Source organism: Paroedura picta, chromosome 2 (genome assembly GCF_049243985.1).
Source record: "Paroedura picta isolate Pp20150507F chromosome 2, Ppicta_v3.0, whole genome shotgun sequence".
In the NCBI taxonomy this organism is placed as follows: Eukaryota; Metazoa; Chordata; class Lepidosauria; order Squamata; family Gekkonidae; genus Paroedura; species Paroedura picta.
Genome location: NC_135370.1, coordinates 47,979,355 through 48,001,233, shown reverse-complemented (window position 1 = coordinate 48,001,233; position 21,879 = coordinate 47,979,355). Strand labels below are relative to the sequence as shown.

Here is a 21,879-nt window from a genome sequence, read left to right as displayed (position 1 = left end):
TGCATTCTCAAATGATTTTAAGAGCAAGCATAAAAATCAAATGATTCTTCCTGTGAAATCCATTATTCATAATTCATTATCACCATTAGCAGAAATTTTACCTTACTTACAGTTGTAATGTAGGCAATATCTTTTAGTTATTGTGGTGTCCACAATCCATGCATTATAGTATATGACCATGCTAAACAATGAGCCTTTTGTGTTTGGCACCAAACAAAGTCTAATATCTCACAATAGGATAAGTTGATTCCAAGCATATAACAATTTTACAAGTACACAGGCCCTACCAGGCTCTCCATCAAAAGTTGGGGTGGCCAGACTGTGGCTCTCCAGAAGTCCATATCTGAAGAGCCACAGTTTGACTACCCCTGATCTAAAGTATAGATGCATTCATTTTACATTATTTAACTTACTTTGCTGACATTCAGAGCATTCATTTTGGATAGCACCATCTCAGGTGTATCAACTGGAAGGGTGAACTGTGTTTTTTCTTTATCCCAGAGTTCACGATATAAAGCCTAGTGAAAAAAAACAAACATTCAGATTGTTATCACATGTTACACTGCTAACAGCAGCCATAACTTCCCATCTAATACTTGCCATGGTCCTGGTCTCCCTGCATTCTTAACTTGGTACCTGGACTAAATTAACAAGGAATTAATGGGAAAACCTTTATGCAATCTGGCTTTCTCCTGTCCAAGCTGGATAAGAACCAGGTAGTGTGCCATCACCAGAGAAGTTTCTGTTTTCGGAAAAATCCCAGTATAATACTGGAAGAGATTATCTTGGGTCCACCTCAGTTAAGTGCAAGTGCAAGGAGTCAGGGCTCACCATTCCCCAGTTTCTCACTCGCTTCCCTTCCTGTTGTGTCATTCCCTCAGCTAGAGATGGAGCTGTCCTTCCAGGACTGCCAGTTTCTTTGTGTAACTTAGCAGAATGTGGGCATTCATGGGCTGGAGTTGTTTATGCAAGGAATTCCATCTCTCCCAGCTTTATTCCACTAAATGTAAGAAGTACTTTATAGCAAAGGATTGGCAAGAAAAAACAAACCTAAAACAGCACTAGCTAGAGTTAACTTACATTCCACAGGACATCCCCTGTCCTTGTGTTGAGGGAAGAGGCAGCCTCTTCCCCTTCTTTGAGTAAGCTTACCAAAGCTCATTTCCTTGAGTTCCAGAGCTGGGCAAAAACAAAGGCTCAACAAAGGGGCACATTGTTCTGCACACATTGGATAATGTGCTTTTGCAGCTGGATTTTCCTGTGCGGAACAGGAAAATCTGCTTCTATAGTGCATTGAAAGTGTGCAGAATGGGTGTGAACTAGCAAGTATTCACTTATTTGGACCAATGACAAGGGGGGTGAGTTATTCTCTAGTTCCCACCACAGACCTGTCCATCAACAATATCCCCTAGCTGTAGAACAGACGTTTTCTGGCCCTCGATTTGGTATTTGCTCAATTTGGCTTTTGGTGCCTTTGACGCAAAAGCCAGATCTTCCTTCAGAGAAGTGACAGTTCCTGTCTCAATTTTTCCAACACATGTATCATTCAACTCCAGCTGGCTCCTACACTGTAATGAACTGCTGATAGAAACTGGTTTATTCCTGAGAGCAGTGGGGCCTTAAAAAACTGTCATGGCTTTTAACATTATCAGAAAATTAAAATACTAGTGATTAGCATTGTATACTGCCTTTGCCTCAAGAGTTCAGGGCAGTGCACATAGTCTTTGCCTACCTCCACCCCCCCCCCCATTTTATTCTCTTCTGTGAGGTAGGTGAGGCTGAGGGATAGTTATGGGTCCCATCCCATGCACTTCATGGAAGTGTGAGAATTTGAATATAAACTTCCCAGTACTAATCTGGCACTCTAACCACTACAAAATACTGGCTCAAAATGTACTGTCTGTACTAGCTGGAAGGGATATCCATATAAAATATTTTCCTATCACCATTCACATAGGAAGGAACAAAATCTTGTTTAGCAACTTTAATTCAAGATAAAATCTATCAAACAAAGCATCAAGTTTTGAAATGAACAGCATGTCCTCATCCATCTTTTTAAGGGATGGCTATCATCAACCACCACAAACCCAGCTTGGAAGATAAGTATGGCCACCCCTAGCTAGCACTTGGAAGGGAGACCTCCAAAGAATATCAGGGCAAGCTGCTTCTAAATGTCTCTTGCCTGGCGGGCAGGCAATCTTAGGATCTCCTGGCTAAGTTATACACATGCCATTCAATAAAATCACAACAGAAAAATTACAATGCAATCACAACAGAAAAATGTTTTTGATTTGAAGAAGATCTAAATGTGACCCAAATGAGAACATAAGTGGGCTTAATGCTACACAATGATTTTCATAAAGTTTTCTTGATCCCTAAGTAGACATGCATCTACAAGGCATTCTGCCTAACATTCAAAATATGGTAGACACTCTATTGCCTAACATCCAACATAAGACCCATACTTTGTGGAATAAGCTCCCAGAGGAGATCTGGGCCCTGTTGGAGTTGGCACAATGCCAAAAGGTCTGCAAGATGGAGTTCTTCCACTAAGGTTTTGGTTGGGGCCAATGACTTAATAACATCTGTGGCCCGCCCCTGCAAAGTACCCCCACTGAATAACACCTAGTCTGGAGACTTATAGGCTGTAAATATCTGTAGGCTGCTATTGCTTAATGCTGCTAATATGTTACTTGTGTTTTTATTTGTTTTATATTGTTAACTGTTGATGTATTGTGCTGGTTTTATTGCTAATTTTAACTTATCTTGTACACCAGCTTGAGACATAAATATAATAAATAAATAAATAATAAAATAATGGGAGGGTGGTATAGAAATTTAATAAATAATAATAGTAATAGTAATAGTAATAGTAATAACAACAACAACAACAACAACAACAACAACAACAATAATAATAATAATAATAATAATAATAATAATAATAATAATAATAATAAACAGAAGACCAAGTACAAACTTCCCTTACCCCACTTTGAAGCAGAGCGTTGGACTTAGCCAAGACAATTTCCGGTGAGTCAACAATAGCAGTGAATTTTATAGAATCTGGTGGCTGTCGGTACAATCTGTCATTCAGGATCTCCTGGGCCTTCTTCACTTTGAGGACTTCCAAGGAGCCCTCTGGGATCCAACCAATCCCACGCAGCCACTCCAGGTCTGACTTGTATGCATTCTGTGATGAAGAAAACAAATACATTTCATTTTAAAAAGCTGGAGGAACACCCCACATAAGCAGATGCTTTTATGGAACTCAGTTGCCCACAATAACCTTGCAAGCATGAGGGCTTTGATATATCAATTGTGCTCCTCTTAACACAACAGTTTTTTCACTCATTTCAGTGGAGGGCCCTTTACATTGAAGTAGATAAGGCAGTATGAGCTTCTTGTGGCACAGAGTGGTAAGGCAGTGACATGCTGTCTGAAGCTCTGCCCATGAGGCTGGGAGTTCGATCCCAGCAGCTGGCTCAAGGTTGACTCAGCCTTCCATCCTTCCGAGGTTGGTAAAATGAGTACCCAGCTTGCTGGGGGGTAAACGGTAATGACTGGGGAAGGCACTGGCAAACCACCCCGTATTGAGTCTGCCATGAAAACGCTAGAGGGCATCACCCCAAGGGTCAGACATGACTCGGTGCTTGCACAGGGGATACCTTTACCTTTAGATAAGGCAGTTACATGCACACACACTCCAGATGCACATCAGGGCTCAAACTGAGTTGTGAATTAAGGCAACTTGCTCTATCTCTGACTTTTTTGCTTGCCCACTATACTGCTTGCCCACTAGATTGCTGAGGACCAGATCAACTTCACAAGAAATTTCTATATACCCCAGAAAGGGAAGGGACTTGGCTGCTGGGACAACGTATGAAAACTTTGAATTTGGGAGCAAATGTCCCACTAAACAAGAACCAATGGGGAAAAACTGGAAACCAGGCCTGAAAAGTGCCCTTCAACAATGGTTGAGTCTTTACAGATCTGGAGGGGGATCTTGACTAGCCTTGCTAGTCTGCCATCTCACACTCATCCATCTAATTCTGAAACTTGGAAACTAGGTATTATTTCTACCCCGCTATCAGGCCCTATGACCCTAAAAGTAAATCTAAGTAGCCTGTTGCAATACAAAACAAATTGTTGAAATGTAAAGTATTTTGCCTGAAAGTTCCAGTCAAATGTAGAAAATCAAAATAGTGTGTTGAAATTTAACCTTAATTTCATTATTGTTTTAGATCAAATGTAACACACACAGTAGTTAAGAGCGGCAGCTTCGAATCTGGCGGGCCGGGTTTGATTCCCTGCTCTTACAGCCAGCTGAGTGACCTTGGGCTCATCACAGCACTGACAGAGCTGTTCTGACTGAGCAGTAATATCAGGACTCTCTCAGTCCCACCAACCTCACAGGGTGCCTGTTGTGGGGAGAGGAAGGGAGAGAGATTGGAAGCCACTTTGAGATTCCTTCTGGTAGAGAAAAGTGGGATATAAAAACCTACTATTCTTCTTCTGCTTTATTCACAAGTCAGCCCAGTTGGAATTTCTAGGTTTAGACAGATATTAATTTGGGTTGGATCCAAAGTAATGTAAGGAGAGCTGCATTTGAACAATGAGATTGTCCCAGTTTTCCTTTCCTGTGGCAGCCTTCATGTACAAAAATACTGCTTTCTTCTGGCAGAAACCCAAGTTTGGAATGAGGTTATGAAACCTGTTATGAACCCAAGCTTTTATATAAGTTTCTACATACCTCACTTTGCAACTCATAAACCTTCTTTGCATGAATGACATCATTCTGGTCCGGCAGGCAAGTCCATTCGTGCAGGTGACGGCGGTAATCCACCTCACTGACCAGCTTCTGACAATTCTTCGCCAGCAAGACTGACAGCATGTCCACTGGACTATGGATCTTGGTTTTCCATTTCTCAAAGTCTTTTTTGTACTCTCTGTCACTCTGCATCTTGGCTACATGCGCAAACCACACCAGCTTAGGGTCTTCCTGAAGGTTTTTGACACCAATATAGTGCCCCCTCTGCTTCTCATATGTTTGCTTGTATTTATACTGTCAAAGAAAGAAGACAAATTATCACAGCGAACAAATTTCTATCAAATGAAACTCAAGTGTGTGTTACTAACCACATTTTGGTCTGTGCCAGTTTAATGACTAAATTGTTAAAAGCATTGACCGGGTGACTGTTTTTTTCCAGATCAGGAAACTGCTCAAACCTAGGAACTTATTATTAATTTTTAATTGACATCTATAATTTTTCAGTGTTCATTACATTAGGGCACAGAATAAAACCAAAGCTGTAGTAACTGCCACTGAAAGGACATTACTTTGATCTGTAACTAAGCAGATCTCCCGTGGCCAGTTAGAAGCCCTGTGGGGTAATAGTGCCCCCCCCCCGGCCCCACACACTTCCTAAAAACACTTGGCAGGTGCCAGGAAAGGAGCTGTGGTGCCATGGTGGCCACAGGTTCAACATTGGCACTAGGCACTATTATGTCAGGAAGAGGCTGGAATTTGAGTGCCATTTGGGATGTTCTCGTCCAAAATGCCATGTGAAAAATGTAGAACAGGTGAGAAGAGGAGAGGCAACAGTCAGTACAAGATGTGGCAACAGTAAGCAGAAGGAGGAAGAGGTGAGGGGGATCTAATTTCTATTTCCTCATAGATTCCTCACAGGTCCCCCCCCCCCCTTGTTCAGTATGACTTATGATGGACCTACTTCTCATTCTCGTCCTTAACATTTCTGCCCTTTTTCTTGCTGTTTATTATTTATACAGTAGTCATTCTGAAACCCAGAAGGGTGATAACCACTTACATCACTAGCTATGTCTCTTGATGCCTTTGCAGCAAGAATTGAAATTGCATCAGGTCTCAGGTCATAGCCTTTCTTCTTGGTCTCTTCCCAGCCTTCGATGTAAAGTCTCTACATAGGAGATTAAAAAATAATAATAAGAGTACGTGAAAGTAAATATGCTTTTGCAGAATCTAAATCTAACTCTCCAGATATAGTTTGTGAAGCTCCTTAAAGCTCACTTACATGGCTAATGTTGGCTGAATTGGCTTTTGCCAGGAGAATCTCTGGAGTATCTGGCATTACATGAATGGTAGTTTTGTCTTTATCCCAGGCTTCCGTGTATAACCTCTGTGGGGAGCACAAAAATACATGTTACTATTTTATCCTAGGAAACCATAGTGTTTCCATTCAGCCTCACATGGAAAAACAGAAAAACAGATGTTATTGCTACCAAATCCGAAGGAAGGAAGGAAGGAAGGAAGGAAGGAAGGAAGGAAGGAAGGAAGGAAGGAAGGTAGGTTAGATCAATATGTGTCGTAATGTATTTAATAGCCTAACTAGAAAATTTACGCAAGAACACCTAGACGTTTGTGAAAAATATATTTGCATCATGCTTGCAAGGATCAGGAATCTTTTCCATGTTCCTTTCCCTGCAGTAGTCTCGTGAGATCTCCGGAAAGACCATTCTTGCAGCTGTTGTAACCTGTGTGGACTCACTACCAAATTGGTTGGAGGGGGTCATTGGGGAGACAGAAGAACTAAGAGTCTGTGTGATTCCCCCTTTCAAGGCTCTGTTTTCTGACCAGCCATCTTCCTGTCCAGATGAGAAAGAGCATCACTGTGGGCCTTTCATTCACTGACATTGGAGTTGGCCTAGCAGAAAGCAACTCAGCTATGGCAAAAGGGTCTTAGCCAATAAGACATGTGACATGTAGGAGCTGTGCAATTCCTGGCTACCAGGGACAGACTAGGGGAGTAGTTCAAGGTAAGTAGCTCATCTGTTCAGGGCTTAACAAGGTTGATTACAAAGAGAAGTCTACGGTATGAAGGTAACTGGTGAGTTCATCGTGCCCTCTGCTTTTCAGGGCTCCCCAATTTCAGGATCAGTGGATGTCATGATTAAAATCCCTCATTCCATGCCAAGCAATGCAACCTCACTATATTTGTTTGTTTTATTTGCATTTATATACCACCCTCCCTTGCAGCTCAGGGCAGTTTACAGAAAACATTAGAAGAGCGACAAAGTACAGGATAAGTTTGGTAACAGTATCAACAATCTTAACATCATCAACAATCATAACGTAACATGTTCAAGTAAAATTGCAACTATAATGCCATAGAACAGGAGCAGTCAGCCTTTTGCTGGCAGGGGCTCGTGGGAATTGTAGTCCATGAACATCTGGAGGACCGCAGGTTGACTACCCCTGCCATAGAGTGAGCTTATCTGGATGGGAGGGGGTTTTGGGGCCCCCAGTGTCCAGAATTCCTATGCCAGAGTGAGAAGAGGAAAGATGTATCCCATGAGAGGACCTCCACTCACAGGTCTGCGTATCCTACTCAAAGTAAACATGGCCAATACATAGTTGCAATTCCAGAAATACCTAACTACAATGCTCACCTTATTCATTGTCTCCGCATTATGTTTTGCCAGCTCTATCTCCAAAGAATCTGTTACGCTGGTAAACTTGAGTTTATCAGGTGGTTGTCGGTATTTTTTCTCACTTAGGATTTCTCCAGCCCTCTTCACTTTCTCAACTTCCAGAGATCCAACAGGAATCCACCCAACACCTTTCAGCCATTCCATATCAGACTTGTAAATAGCCTGAAACATAAACAGATATGAGCTTTGAATCGGTTCACAATATTGGGTATTTAGAAGCTCACTCATCCAGATTCCATGAATTATCTCCCGAGACAAAAGTATACACTATCCTCATTGAATAATATTTTGCAGGAATCAGCCCACAGTGACATGAGAAATCTGACTGGTGGTTGATTAAAACGGGTAAAACTGCTGTAGGACAATGCAAGTCTATCCACTACTTTATGTATTTTGCATGTAAATGGTACTCACATCACTCTGTAGATCATAGGCCTTTCTAGCTTGGATGACGTCATTCTGATCCGGAAGACAGGTCCACTGGTGCAGGTAATTGCGGTAGTCAATATCACTGACCAGTTTCTGACAGTTCTTGGCCAATAAGACACCAAGCATATCCACAGGACTGGTATACCTGGTCTTCGATTTCTCAAAGTCCTTCTTGTACTCCCTCTCACTCTGCATCTTGGCTACATTCATTGAGTGCACAATTTTAGGGTCATCTTGAACGCTACGAGCTCCTACATGGTGTCCAAGCTGCTTGCGATAACCTTCTTTGTATTTGTACTGCAATAAATTTACAGGCATTATATAAATCTGGAGGAGTACTTTTCAGTTAACCGCATTATAAAAACCCTGATAGTGTGTGACCACAGTGTCTTTAAAAGAATCTATAGTTTGTGGGGCTATTTTATAACAGCTTCATTGTATGACAGCTATTAACAAGCTACTTCTATAACCTGATGTGTTTGTGTGTGTGTGTTTTGTTTTAAGTAATCAGCTTTGTGCACGAATTCAGATTAAACATTTTGGCTTGGAACCAACGTAGATTTTCTGCACATGGAAGGATTGTCAGCTGCAGGGCATGTCATTTTCATCTCCTTTTCTTTCTGCAGCCCAAAATGTCCCTGGAATGCTGCTTTTTAGAGCTAGGAGCATGGGGGGGGGAGATGTTTTTGGCTGCAGTTGAGGGGGGAGGAGGAGTGAGCAAGTTGCATTCCATGGATAGAAACACTCCATTGAGTCCCCCCAGTGATCCCCCCCTTCCTCACCAAATGTTTTAATGGTTGCGTATATGTCTTTGTACATAATTCTAGCTCTGCTTTTAATGGCTTTAATAATGTTTTAAAGTGTGATTCTAGTATTTATGTTTCAATTCATTGTTGGCCTTTATGAGGGCAGAAAGGCTGGATACATTTTGTAAACAAATAGATGAATAAATAAATAGATGAAAAGTTGTTACATTCATCAACCTTTTTCGCTAATGCCATAACTGAATTAATTTGCTTCTTTTCAGTTCCATTTATCATGAGGCGCTTTTTGTCATAAACTATAGTTTCAAGCAAATAAAAATGTTGGATGACACCCCATTCACTATGGCCCAACTAAGTTAAGGTGACCAGATTGTCCCACTTTTTGAGGGACATCTGGAGGTACCTGGCAAATTGTACTTTAAATTTTAAAAAAATTACAATACTATTTTTGCAATCTATGCGTTCTATGAAACTTTTTGTTGCTCCATATAGACCAAATTTTTAATCAAGAACCCCCCCGGTCAATGGTGTCCCACTTTACCAATGTTAAAATCTGGTCACCTTAAACTAAGTATCTCTCCTTGTGAAAATATCCTCACATTCTGGAGAACATGACAGCACCTTTTTCATCTAGATATAATCTATTTCTTCTTTTTTTTTTCCTTCCCCCAACTTTCTCCTATTGTTCTAACTCCTTATGCATTGGCTTTGTTTTGGGTACCTTCCAGCTGAGCTTTGCTCACAGAACAGATAGCTGCGGCTATCTGCGGATCAAGGAACTCTTAAAAGTATACAGATCAAGCAGGATAATTGATGGAGATCATTCCCAACCAGGGGGAAGCTTGGATTCAACCCAAATTTTATTTCAGGGAAGAAAATACATCATGTTTGTCCTTCAATAGAACCAGGAAATGAAAAGCTACTTTAAGCATTCCCAATATCATGAATATGGTCAATGCTAGTTCCTCCTCCCCTTTTCCACAAAAAAACATGGTAGCTGCATTCAACTCCAGCTATTCATAATGGTAAGTTGAATAATTAAAAAAAAAATAATTGCATAAATTCTCCATTGAAATACTTCTTAATTAATTGACAAATCCACCAAAATCATCACACATTCCATTAAGGGGCTCCAATGAATGTTGTGTCATCACACTTATTTCCTTCTGTGAAACAAAATGGCTACGTACATCACTAGCGATATTTCTGGATGCTTTGGCAGCTTGAATTGGGATGGCGTCAACTCGCAGGTCATAGCCCTTCTTCTTTGATTCTTCCATAGCCAGTCTGTATAATTTCTATGAGAAAGAACAATTGTTAGGCTTTGTCCTTATTAAGCATCGGTGTTACTTAACATAATCTAGTAAAGTAATAGAAAATACAAGACACAATTTATTTCACGGTTTTCCAAACCTACTCCCTTCTTGTTGTGCATCTCCCCCATGAGGTGACAGAGTACCAGGGTTGCAGCAGCTAATGAAAGCCTATGTCCTCCATGAAGGAGAAGGGTTGGCCATCCACAACAATCATCTCACCAGGACAATTCTGTTACTCCCAGAGACTATCATTCCACTATCATTCTAGGGCTATAATTCCAGCCCCCAAACACTTCTGCTACTCCCAGGAACTGTCATTCCACATGATACAGAGAATAACCCTGAGGAAGCCTACTCAGCAAATCCCATGTTATAGCAAGAGGTTTACTCTCAGATAAGAATTACAGCCATAGCCAACTAAAATGAAGCTAAAACATGTATGACTGAATGTCTATTCTTCTCTTCAGTATCCCCACCTTCCTGCATCTCTTTCCATTGTACTCTCTCCTATGCACATTTTAGATTGTAAGCTTTGTTGAGCAAGAACTTGTCTTTTTAGACCCTGCATAGCTCCATTCAATTCATGGTGCTCTGACCTGGATAGCTCAGGCTAGCCTGCTCTCATCAGCTCTCAGAAGCTAAGCAGGGCTGGCTTGATTCCTCTTGGATGGGAGACCACCAAGGATGTCCAGGACCACCACACAGAGATAGTAAACCATCTCTGAACATCTCTTGCCTTGAAAACCCTTTAGGGTGTCCATAAACCCACTGCAACTTGACAGTACATACCACCACCGATTAATGATAATAAAGTTGCACCTTGAATTGTGCACCTGTGGGCAACCCATTTAATTTCTGAAGGACCAGTATGATGTGTGACCTCTTGCAGCAATGTTTGAAAGGTGGTGATCTCCTGTCCTTCAGCCCATGACCACTACTAGGAATGTTTAGGATTGCTTGAAGCAGCCACCTCTTCTGGCATCCAGGGGATGGCAGCTTAGTTCCTTTTTTGTACTCACCTCACTGTAGTTTAGTTTGTTGAACTTTGCTAGCATGATTTCAGGAGTGTCAGGCATAACGTGAATTGTTACTTTGTCATTATCCCAAGCTTCAGTATAAAGGCGCTGTGAAACAACATCAGAATAAGAAACAGCTGTTACAGGAACAATGATCCAGCAGCATTTTCACTGAAAGAGCTTTCCTATTAGATTAAAATGGTAATGACTGGGGAAGGCACTGGCAAAGCACCCCGTATTGAGTCTGCCATGAAAACGCTAGAGGGCGTCAATCCAAGGGTCAGATATGACCCGGTGCACGCACAGGGGATACAGGGGGGCTTTCCTTGAGGGATCTCAACTATTTTACCAGAACAAGTGTTGAGCCCAGTGGCACCTTTAAGACAGACAAAGTTTTAGTCAAGGCATGGGCTTTCATACTTAATAATCAGTTCACACTTATAGGCAAAGTGTAAGAATAAATTAACGTGCAACATAATGAAAATGGTTCACTGCGGCTGCATTTTGCTTTTTTTGACCAAAAACACCACTGTAAAGCATAGAAAGGGATGAAATGAAAGTGTAAAATCCACTTCCCCACAAGATCAAATCAATGCAGAAACCAAACAGCAGCATATTCAGCTCTTGTCCTTCAGTTCTTGCATCCTAGAGCTGAAAGAACAAGCAGAAGACAGAGGAAGGCCTGGGCCCGTTCTGCACACATTAGATAAGGCTCTTTCAATATGCTTTTGCAACTCGAGTTTCCTGTGCGAAACGGGAAAATCTACTTCTAAAGTGCATTGAAAGTGCATTGCCCAGTGTGTGCAGAATGCCTTCTGGTCTGTACCTCCTCTCCCTCCTGCTTTTCTATATTTTGATTGGATTCTGTGTGTTTGTGTGTGTTGTAAACTATCGTGATCTCCACCAGGGAGAAAAGCAGGATAGAATTAATTAACCAAAACATTTCATCATGTGTCAGAGAGCTCATAGAATCCATGAGGAAATGTAGGAAGGATTTTTCAAATCCTCCCCTCCCCCTGATAATTTCTCACAGGTTGCCCAACTTGCATTATTTTGAATGTAATGTGGGGCTTTTTCCACAACAGCTTCTACTTCAAAACTTTATTTGTAGTTTGCACAGTTCAGACTCACCTTATTCATTGTTTCTGCGTTATGCTTGGCCAAAGCCATTTCCAGAGAATCAGTCACACTAGTAAATTTGAATTTGTCTGGGGGTTGACGATATTTCTTTTCACTTAGGATATCCGCAGCTCTCTTGGCTGTCTCAACGTCCAGTGAACCAATGGGGACCCAGCCAATGCCCTTCATCCACTGAAGGTCGAGCTTGTAGTTATTCTGTGTGCAAGAAATACAAAGGAAGATAGCTATGTGACATTCCTAGTACAAACTGAGCACGAATCACTCAAGTTACACCATATGGTTTGGGTAGGGGGCAACAAAACAATCTTCTCTAAAATAAGCCTTAGAGGGGTTTATAACTATTTTTTGGTAAAATACAACCTTCTGCTCACCGTATCACAAAATGGTTTGTGGCCAAGTCAGAGAATTTTCAGTTTAAGGCAGGAAGAAATTAAAGAATCATATTTGTGTGAGCTCTGGCAATTTTGATTAACAGAAATAACACAAAATTGAAATGCACACCTTAATCAGTGGTTAAGGTGCACCAGGATCCTGGTGCAATTTTTTCCTGAGTATGTACTTATTTATTTAAATATTTATGCCCCACATTTATCTGTGATATGGAACCAAAGAAATTTACAAGACTGTTCTCCTCTCCTCTATTCTGTCCTCAGAACAAAAACGGTGATGAAACTAAAGGCTAAGAAATGTTCACCAGGCCACGATCACCATCCAGTTCCCATAGGAACATGAGTCTTCCAGATGCAACCCAGACACAACCCAGATGCAACCCAGACACTACACCATACCATCCATCTTCAGTCTGGAAGTGCTGGCCACAGTCTCAGATATGAAACAGTAGATTACACATAGATAGTCCCCTGTTTGGATTACATTTTACAGCCCAGACCTGAGATTTAGAACTGACAATTGGTTGGAGATGGGCACCATTGAGCAATGACTTCAGAGGTCACATGTCCACTTTTACTGCTTTTTCTACAGCCTTCAAAGTTGGACTGTCACTGAGATGAAATTCATGGGTGTATTACTGATGCAAAGCTCACAGATCCTGCCATAAATAACATGCAGAGATCCCATCACTTGACTGACAGTTTTTAAGTCAATATTGGAATGACCAACTCACACCTGCTTTATATGTGATCAGACTTATGAATTAACAAACTGCGCTGACACAAGCATGTAAATGGTACTCACATCGCTCTGTAGATCGTAGGCCTTTCTAGCTTGGATGACGTCATTCTGATCCGGAAGACAGGTCCACTGGTGCAGGTAATTGCGGTAGTCGACATCACTGACCAGTTTCTGACAGTTCTTGGCCAATAAGACACCAAGCATATCCACAGGACTGGTATACCTGGTCTTCGATTTCTCAAAGTCCTTCTTGTATTCCCTCTCACTCTGCATCTTGGCTACATTCATCGAGTGCACAATTTTAGGGTCATCTTGAACACTACGAGCTCCCACATGGTGACCAAGCTGCTTACGATAACCTTCTTTGTATTTGTACTAATAACAAACACAACAAAACACATGCTCTCCTAAGAAAAAGCACCAGTTCTATTTTCCAAAAAGAAAGCTATCTAAAGTAAAAAAAAAACCCAACACTGCAAGGCTACTTCCTGATATATCTGGAAGAGACATTTGAGAGTTTTTCATAAACATCTCTTGCTTTGAAACCCCTACCAGGTAGTCCTATCATGTTTCCTCTGAATCGTCAAGGGCATAGGCTACCTAAATCTGATATTTGGACAGAGTTATTCATTATTACAAGGCGGCCATGAAGCATTCTGGAGAACTATCTGGAGAACATATGAAAATGAGGACCAATGTGTCCAGCAGCCAAAAACTAATAATCAAATAGTTGATATTCAGCAAACAAGCTCCAATGTTCTTCCCTAGTCGTTGGCTTTGAACTACCATTTTGATTTAACATCCTCAGAATTGCATAGTTTGAATACAGAGACAAACTAAACTATGGAATATTGCTCTGATTGAAATTAGAAGAAGAAGAAGAAGAGTGGGTTCTTATATGCCACTTTTCCCTACTCGAAGGAGGCTCAAAGCGGCTTACAGTCGCCTTCCCATTCCTCTCCCCACAACAGACACCCTGTGGGGTGGGTGAGGCTGAGAGAGCCCTGATATCACTGCTCTGTCAGAACAGTTTTATCAGGGCCTTGGCAAGCCCAAGGTCACCCAGTTGGCTGCATGTGGGGGAGTGCAGAATCGAACCCAGCATGCCAGATTAGAAGTCTGCACTCCCAACCAAACTGGCTCTCTAATATAGAAAGTTGTTTTTGTAATTAAAAGTTCCTCAATACAGCCCAGTCCTCGTCGGTAATTATGGAGAACAAGGAATAAATTGCTCTATCCTATTTTAAGTGCACTCTGACAGCATGAAGGAATGCTTTTTTGAGTCCCTTGATAGGCTTGGTTGCATCTACGTATTAGACTAAACTCATTGGACTTATCTTTGAATAAACCTACATAGGAGTCTCTGATCTCAGCAGGACTAATTTCTGAGTTACCATCCATAGGACTGAGATGTATGGAGAGCATATTAACCTGGCCTGGAAGTAAGTCCTACTGAATTTAGAACATCATGAAGATCCAGCTATTAATTGGGACTTTGGGTATTCATCTTAGACTCAATCAAAAAGCTACTCACATCACTGGCAATATTTCTCGATGCCTTGGCAGCCTGGATTGGAATGGCATCAATGCGTAAATCATACCCCTTCTTCCTTGCTTCTTCCAGTGAACGTTTATATAAACTCTTTAAAAAAAAAGATAACACTTCCGTTATTTTTTTAGCATGACAATTCCGATTGAACATTACATATTGCCTTTCTTTGCAAGACAATTTATACAGACAGATTTATACAGAGAGCACTTTGTGACTTGTTCAATGTTATTCTCACAAAATGTAGTTGCAGAAATTCTTCATTCAGGCATCTGCCCCAACATTTCAATTGGTGCAGGAGCAGCCAGTGGAATCCCTAGAACTCCCTCTTTGCAATTAGTATCCCAATAATCAGAAGGTTTTCTGTGCTGTGTCAAGACTGAGACAAAAAGACATGCCAATGTCTTGTTCTCATCTAACAGAGAAGAGAAAAGTCATTGTCACAGTTTTCTATGGCACTGGGAACTTGGAATAAGAGTAATCCCTTCTGGGTCAACAGGAATTCTTTAGTCAGGCTGGGAGCTTGGCCTGTAGCTGAAAGAAAAAGATCTTCTGATGAGCTGGGACCAAATAACTAAAACTTGCTCTGGGATTGATGGAGATGAGACCTCTCTTTCTTCAGTCCCAGGGCAAATTGTAAATCGAATGAAATGCCAAATAATGGTAGTCCCATGGCAGTCCCATGACTAATTGAAATGACATAATTCAGGCATAAATAATAATTATAATGAAAGCCCAAACTACTAAACATGTATCAGGGTTCTCTGCACACAGAACGGTCACACAAAAATAAATTAAACATTTAACACACCTTACATCAAACAAGCTCACCTCACTATAGTTGATCCTATTTTCCCTTGCCAAAGTGATTTCAGGGGTGTCAGGCATTATGTGGATTTGAGTCTTGTCTTTATTCCAGGCTTCAGTGTACAAATGCTGCAAAAAGAATATAGGAGTTTTTCGATGTAAGCTCCCTCTCTTATTACCCTCCAGGAGAAACCGTCTTGGTTTCAAATTAGCAACCTTGAACTGTTAGTATGCCACATCTCCTTGCGGTCACAAATACAGCGAAGATATAGCAGAAAACATTAAAAGAGGTAATAAATTGTTTAAATTTGCTTATGGCTAACTCATAAGAGATGTTAATTCATCCCTGGCATAGTATCCCAGATCAAACCAATGTATATTATGGGCTGACCCAAAGCAGTGGTGGAACCATTCTAATACACCTACTTAGCCCAATAATCCAAACTATTCAATGAGCATTGAAAGGCCAGAGTTTGTTGTTAATCTGTGCATTTTACTTAGTGCTCACCTTACTCATTGTTTCTGCATTATGCTTGGCCAAGACTACTTCCAGAGAATCAGTCACGCTAGTAAATTTGAATTTGTCTGGGGGCTGACGATATTTCTTTTCACTTAGAATCTCTCCAGCTTTCTTGGCTTTTTCAACATCCAGGGAGCCAATGGGGACCCAGCCAATGCCTTTCATCCACTGAAGGTCAAGTTTGTAGCAATTCTGTTTAGAGATGCAAAAAAGGTATTCAGGTGACTTTTACAGACAAACATATAAAAGCAACTTTTAATAAGCTTCACTTGTATTATGCCATTATGGCTTTATTTTATGTTGGGATGAATTCTTTAGTCACAGTCCACATGCTCTAGAATAGCGGTCCCCAACCTTCTTGTTGTCGGGGACAGCTTCCGGGGGTGGGGGAGAGCCGGCAGCCCGGCCGCCGCAGCATGCGCGGCAGCTCCGTGTGTGCGTGTTTGCGTTGCTGCCGTGCTGCGGGGGGGAGGAGGCAGGCGCGGCCGCTGGCGGCCCTGTACTATGGCCTTCACGGCCCGGTACCGGGCTGCAGACTGGGGGTTGAGGACCCCCGCTCTAGAAGAGTCTTTTATGGAGCTTCTTTGGTGAAAAATAAGTTGTGAATTACAAGTTTGTTCCTTCTTGCACTGCCTGTGATCACAGTGGCTGACCTGGCATAATCTTTTTTGTTTATTCTTATTAATTATTTTAAATATATTAATTAGATGTATAAGATCACCCACTTGGACCAGCCATCTTGGGGCAGTATACAACCATTAAAACATATAATAAAATACATTATCTAAAACAGTGATTTGCATCCTTTCCTCCCAGGCATCGTTTTCCCCCACATTTAGAGTACAAGGGAGTGTTTTAGTGAGGACAGGGGTTCTTAGATGTTTCTGATAGTCTAGCCTCAATTGAATGCCTGGAGTAAGAGCTCCATTTTGCAAGCCCTGGGAACCTGTGAGTTTGACAGGGCCTGCATCTCTTCAGAGAGTTCATTATACCAGGTGGGGGCCAGGACCGAAAAGGCCATGGCCCTAGTCAAGGCCAGGCGAACCTCTCTGGGCCAGGGACCACCAGCCTGTTGGAACTGGAGACACATAGAGCTCTTTAGGGGACATATTTAGAGAGGTGGTCCCTCAGGTACACCAGGCCCAACACTGCAAATGGCCAATTCCAATATCTTTCCCACCCCCCAAAAAATCCATACAATATCACTAGTTTCAATACTCTTCTACCAGTGACCTCTGAACCATCATAGAAAATAAGATTCAGAAATGTGGGTGAAGATTTAACTGACATTTATCCAAATAAATAAACATGGAATGTTTTTTGTAGGTCTAGGAAAACAGAATGGAATAAATTGGCACAATTCACACATTCTGTGGGTGCATTTTAGTATCCTTTCCTGTCAGTCCTCTGACTTTGTCTTAAAGTGGGAAGTTCTGAGACTTGTGGGTTATTGAAACTTTCTATACCTGCTTAGAAATACTTTCTACCAACAAAAGAAAAACAGGCACATTAATCGGCCAAATCCTGCACCTCCCAAAGAAATCCTGTTGTTCAGATAGGTTGAGCTAGATCTCTACTCACATCACTCTGTAGCTCATAAGCTTTCCTAGCGTGGATGACGTCATTTTGGTCTGGAAGGCATGTCCACTGGTGCAGGTAATTGCGGTAATCAACTTCACTAACTAGTTTCTGACAATTCTTAGCCAACAGGACGCCAAGCATATCCACGGGTGTGGTATACTTGGTCTTCCATTTCTCAAAGTCCTTCTTGTACTCCCTCTCACTCTGCATCTTGGCTACATTCATCGAATGCACAATTTTAGGGTCATCTTGAACACTGCGAGCTCCCACATGGTGACCAAGCTGCTTACGATAGCCTTCCTTATATTTGTACTGTGGGAAAGAAAATGATTAGTTTTAAATATAACATCTTATCTTATTAGAAAGATATAACTTCCAAGAAGTAAATCAGCAAGCAAAATAAATCAGCAAGCAAAATCTAAGTTATGATATACATTTACAATATATAGACATGTGTAGCAATGCCAGCCTCCGGACCTAGAGATCCCCTGGAATTACAGCTCATCTCTATGCTACAGATATCAGTTTCTTTGGAGAAAATGGATACTTTGGAGGTTAGACGCGATGGCATTGTAGCCCAAGGAACTTCTGGTCCTCCCCTGGCTTCACCCCCAAACCTCCAGGAATTTCAGACAACCCTACCACCCCCCCCCCCCCCCACACACACACACACAACTCAAACCGTTGGCCAGGAGGGAACTGGGAAGCCTAGATGGATGATAGCTAAATGTTAGGAAACATCTTTAGCACAGAAGTGACTACCTAAAGCTCTTGAAATATTAGTGATGATTTTGGGCTTCTACAGATTGTTGCTCTTTTCAACTTTGGTCTAAAAGTCTGACAAAAGGAAATGGAAATAAACAATAATAATACAGTCCACCTTAACCCCCTTAACCTTTTTTCCCCTGGATATCATAGGTCAGTTTCTCATTCCATCACCACAACTTTTGAATCACCATTCAAACAAATCCTCCCCCAAAATTGTAGTCAATATGTTGCAAATGAGCCATAAGAAAGTCTAGGTTTTTAGAGCAGGGAGCAAGGGATTTTGGAAGCATAGTCCCTGGGTAGATGACAGAGTATAAAGACACCCAACCAGAATGGCTTACATCGCTTGCAATATCTCTCGAAGCTTTAGCAGCCTTGATTGGGATGGCATCCACACGAAGATCATAGCCCTTCTGCCTGGCCTCTTCCAATGAAAGTTTGTATAATTTCTGAAAGAATGGTAAATATCAATTTAATATTTAAAGAGATGAAATCTGCTGTCTGAATTTTGTTTTCTGCCACAAGTTATAAAGAAATTCACTTACTTCACTGAAGTTGATTTTGTTCTGCTGAGACAGCAGAATTTCAGGAGTATCTGGCATAATGTGGATGCTGGTTTTATCCTTATTCCAAGCATCAACATACATGCGCTTAAAAAAAGAACAAAAATATATTTAAGGAAGGAAGCGGCATAGAAATGAAATGTATTGTGATGCCTGAAGTACTCCAAATACCTTCAGTTGCTCTAAAATTAGATTACATGCCTGATATCAGGCCGTTTTAATGTTCCAATTCATCCTGGAACATTCATCATTGGCAAAAACCGGGCAACTAGCTCCTTGAAGTTCCTTAATTAGTTAACATTAAGCAGCATTCTTTATATAGGTCTCTGGCCACAATCCAGAAAACTACACCTCAAACACATTTACTACTACTAAGAACAAATTTGATCAAATAAGTAAAATGTCAGATTGGAAAATGTAAGATGTGGGTTCACATCCAATCTCCAACCATGGACCTCACTTTCTCAACTTCATAGGACTGGTATGAAGAACAACAACAACAAATTCCATATATCTTGTCTTGAGCTCTGCTAAGATGGGATATAAAATCCAAGTGCAAAAGAACATGAGAAAGTTCCACCTTCTCATTTAGGAGACTTCTTTTGTCAAACCAGCAGCCCCTTAAAAAAAAAAAAACTTCTCTAGGGAATAGAAGGGGGGTGCAGCTGGCAACAGGGAACTGCCAGAAATTAGGGACTTTTCCTGTCATCTGCACAAAGAGCCTTTGACACCCAACAATTGTTGTTGACTTTTAGATGATAAGTACAGGGCGCTGTTATTTATTAAAATGATGCTTATTTCAGGACAACCAATCTTATCAAATAAAATCAAATGGGATACTTGATACGCTTTTTAAATTGGTTGGCATATGTAAAGACCAGCCCAACCACAAAAATAGACTTCATAAATATTTTGCCTCTAGAAAGAACAAAAATGGGTAACTGGATACATGACCACATAAATCTTGAGGAAAGCAATATTTTTACAGTTTGTTATTTAAAGTCTAAACTAAAATTCTGAAAAAATATATTAAGCTTTTCAGAGAAGAAAACATCAATTTGTACTTATCATGGAATGTACCACAAAACCACTGTATAAATTATTCTTACAGTTTAAACATGTAGTCTTGATTTCTGGAAGTTTTCTGCAAGCAACAGAAAATGAATGTGTGAAACTCACATGGTTCATAACTTCAGAGTTATGCTTTGCCAAAGCCATAGGCATGGAATCTATAGGACTTGTAAATTTGAGAGTGTCAGGATGCTGCCTGTATGTGTAGTCGCTCAAGATCTGGGATGCCCTCTTATTCTTCTCAGCTTCTAGAGAACCACTTGGAGACCAACCTACACCTCTTAGCCACTCAAGATCCGATTTGTACACATTCTGTAAAATAAAGATTATAATTTCAATATTTCCTTCCAGTAGTGGTGGAGTCAAGCCATGCCTACAAAACGGATATTGGTGTCTCAAAACTCAAACAACAGCCATGATTAATAAACATCATTGATTGGAAGACTTCATATAATTTACCAAACACTCATATAAAGCTCCCTATATAACCAAAAATGTGATAAGGCCTTTGTACATAGAATATGACTTATAGAAACCACACCTTTCTTCTGCTCCACCTCAGATTATGTTGATACCATCACTGGATCACATCACTCTAATTTCAAGGAAGAGGATTGCATGTGAGCATTTCTAAATAAAAAAACCCTTTAAAAATGTAATTAAACAATAACCAATTTAAGTCAATTGAAAGATCTGAAGTTGCTGAACATAGGCTGCTCGGGTTCTTCTGAATACACAACAGTAATCTTACTTCAGATAGAATTCATCACAAAAAAAATTCAAGCTAGAATAAAAACCATAGGGAAAATTAAAAATCAGAGGTGAATATATACTAAACTTTTCACAAATGCTGTTAATAAAAGATTCTTACATCACTTTGAAGGTCGTACGTCTTCCTGGCATGCACAACATCATTCTGGTCTGGAAGACAAGTCCATTGGTGCAGGTAATTGCGGTAGTCGATATCAGTGACTAATTTCTGACAATTCTTAGCCAGCAGGATGCCAAGCATGTCCACAGGAGTGTTGTACTTAGTCTTCCATTTCTCAAAGTCCTTCTTGTACTCCCTCTCACTCTGCATCTTGGCTACATTCATCGAGTGCACAAGTTTTGGGTCATCTTGTATGCTACGAGCACCAATATGGTGGCCAAGCTGCTTGCGATACCCATCTTTGTATTTGTACTATGGAATAGAAAAATTATGTCATATATTATCATATCACTAAGAAATACTAAATTGCTAAAAAAAATTGATGATTGTTCATTTTGCTAGTATGCCGACAGCACAGTCCTCTGGTGATTGTATGAATGCTACTCCCTGTCATCCTGATAATGCTTTATTTAGTGACTAGTAAAAAAGCCCATTGTATGAAGAAGACAATGGGCGCTAGCAGGTGGGGACCAGAGCGAGCGGCAGGCGAGGGACAGAGCGAGGGACAGGCTACCTGAAAGAGGAGGCGGGCGGCGGCTCCTCGGCGTCTCGTAGTTTTTGCCGAGGAGCACCAGGTGTGGTGCGCTGGGGTGCGGCGGCTCCTCTGCATTTTTTTGTTCTTCTGCGGCTTTCCCGGCGGCTCCATTGTGTTCTGGGGCCATGAGGGCAGGGAGCCGCCAGCAGCAGCGCTGTGGGCGGCTGCCGGGGCTCCCAGGGCGCCGGCTTGAAGCGGCGACAGGCTCCTCCAGGGTTTTTTTTTTCCTGCTGCTTGGAGCTGCGAAAGGCTCCTACAGGGTTTTTTTTCTTTCTGCTAGCTCTCGTGGGA

General features: G+C 41.2%; 1 protein-coding gene across 40 annotated transcripts in view; it reads right to left on the bottom strand.

The window, feature by feature from the left end:
• NEB (nebulin) overlaps positions 1–21,879 on the bottom strand; it is a 213,229-nt gene that overhangs the window by 97,673 nt on the left and 93,677 nt on the right. For 38 of the 40 annotated variants that reach the window (XM_077320081.1, XM_077320041.1, XM_077320047.1 and 35 more), the window contains 19 exons: positions 20,994–21,305; positions 20,231–20,434; positions 19,034–19,138; positions 18,830–18,937; positions 17,721–18,032; positions 16,128–16,331; positions 15,644–15,748; positions 14,798–14,905; positions 13,327–13,638; positions 12,124–12,327; positions 10,996–11,100; positions 9,851–9,958; positions 7,882–8,193; positions 7,426–7,629; positions 6,051–6,155; positions 5,829–5,936; positions 4,754–5,065; positions 2,990–3,193; positions 414–518 (listed from right to left, as the gene is read on the bottom strand). In XM_077320081.1, the coding sequence (XP_077176196.1) occupies positions 414–518; positions 2,990–3,193; positions 4,754–5,065; positions 5,829–5,936; positions 6,051–6,155; positions 7,426–7,629; positions 7,882–8,193; positions 9,851–9,958; positions 10,996–11,100; positions 12,124–12,327; positions 13,327–13,638; positions 14,798–14,905; positions 15,644–15,748; positions 16,128–16,331; positions 17,721–18,032; positions 18,830–18,937; positions 19,034–19,138; positions 20,231–20,434; positions 20,994–21,305 (3,537 nt within the window). The remainder of the gene's footprint in view (positions 1–413; positions 519–2,989; positions 3,194–4,753; positions 5,066–5,828; positions 5,937–6,050; positions 6,156–7,425; positions 7,630–7,881; positions 8,194–9,850; positions 9,959–10,995; positions 11,101–12,123; positions 12,328–13,326; positions 13,639–14,797; positions 14,906–15,643; positions 15,749–16,127; positions 16,332–17,720; positions 18,033–18,829; positions 18,938–19,033; positions 19,139–20,230; positions 20,435–20,993; positions 21,306–21,879) is intronic. The other 2 variants (XM_077320069.1, XM_077320080.1) reach the window with 2 other exon arrangements.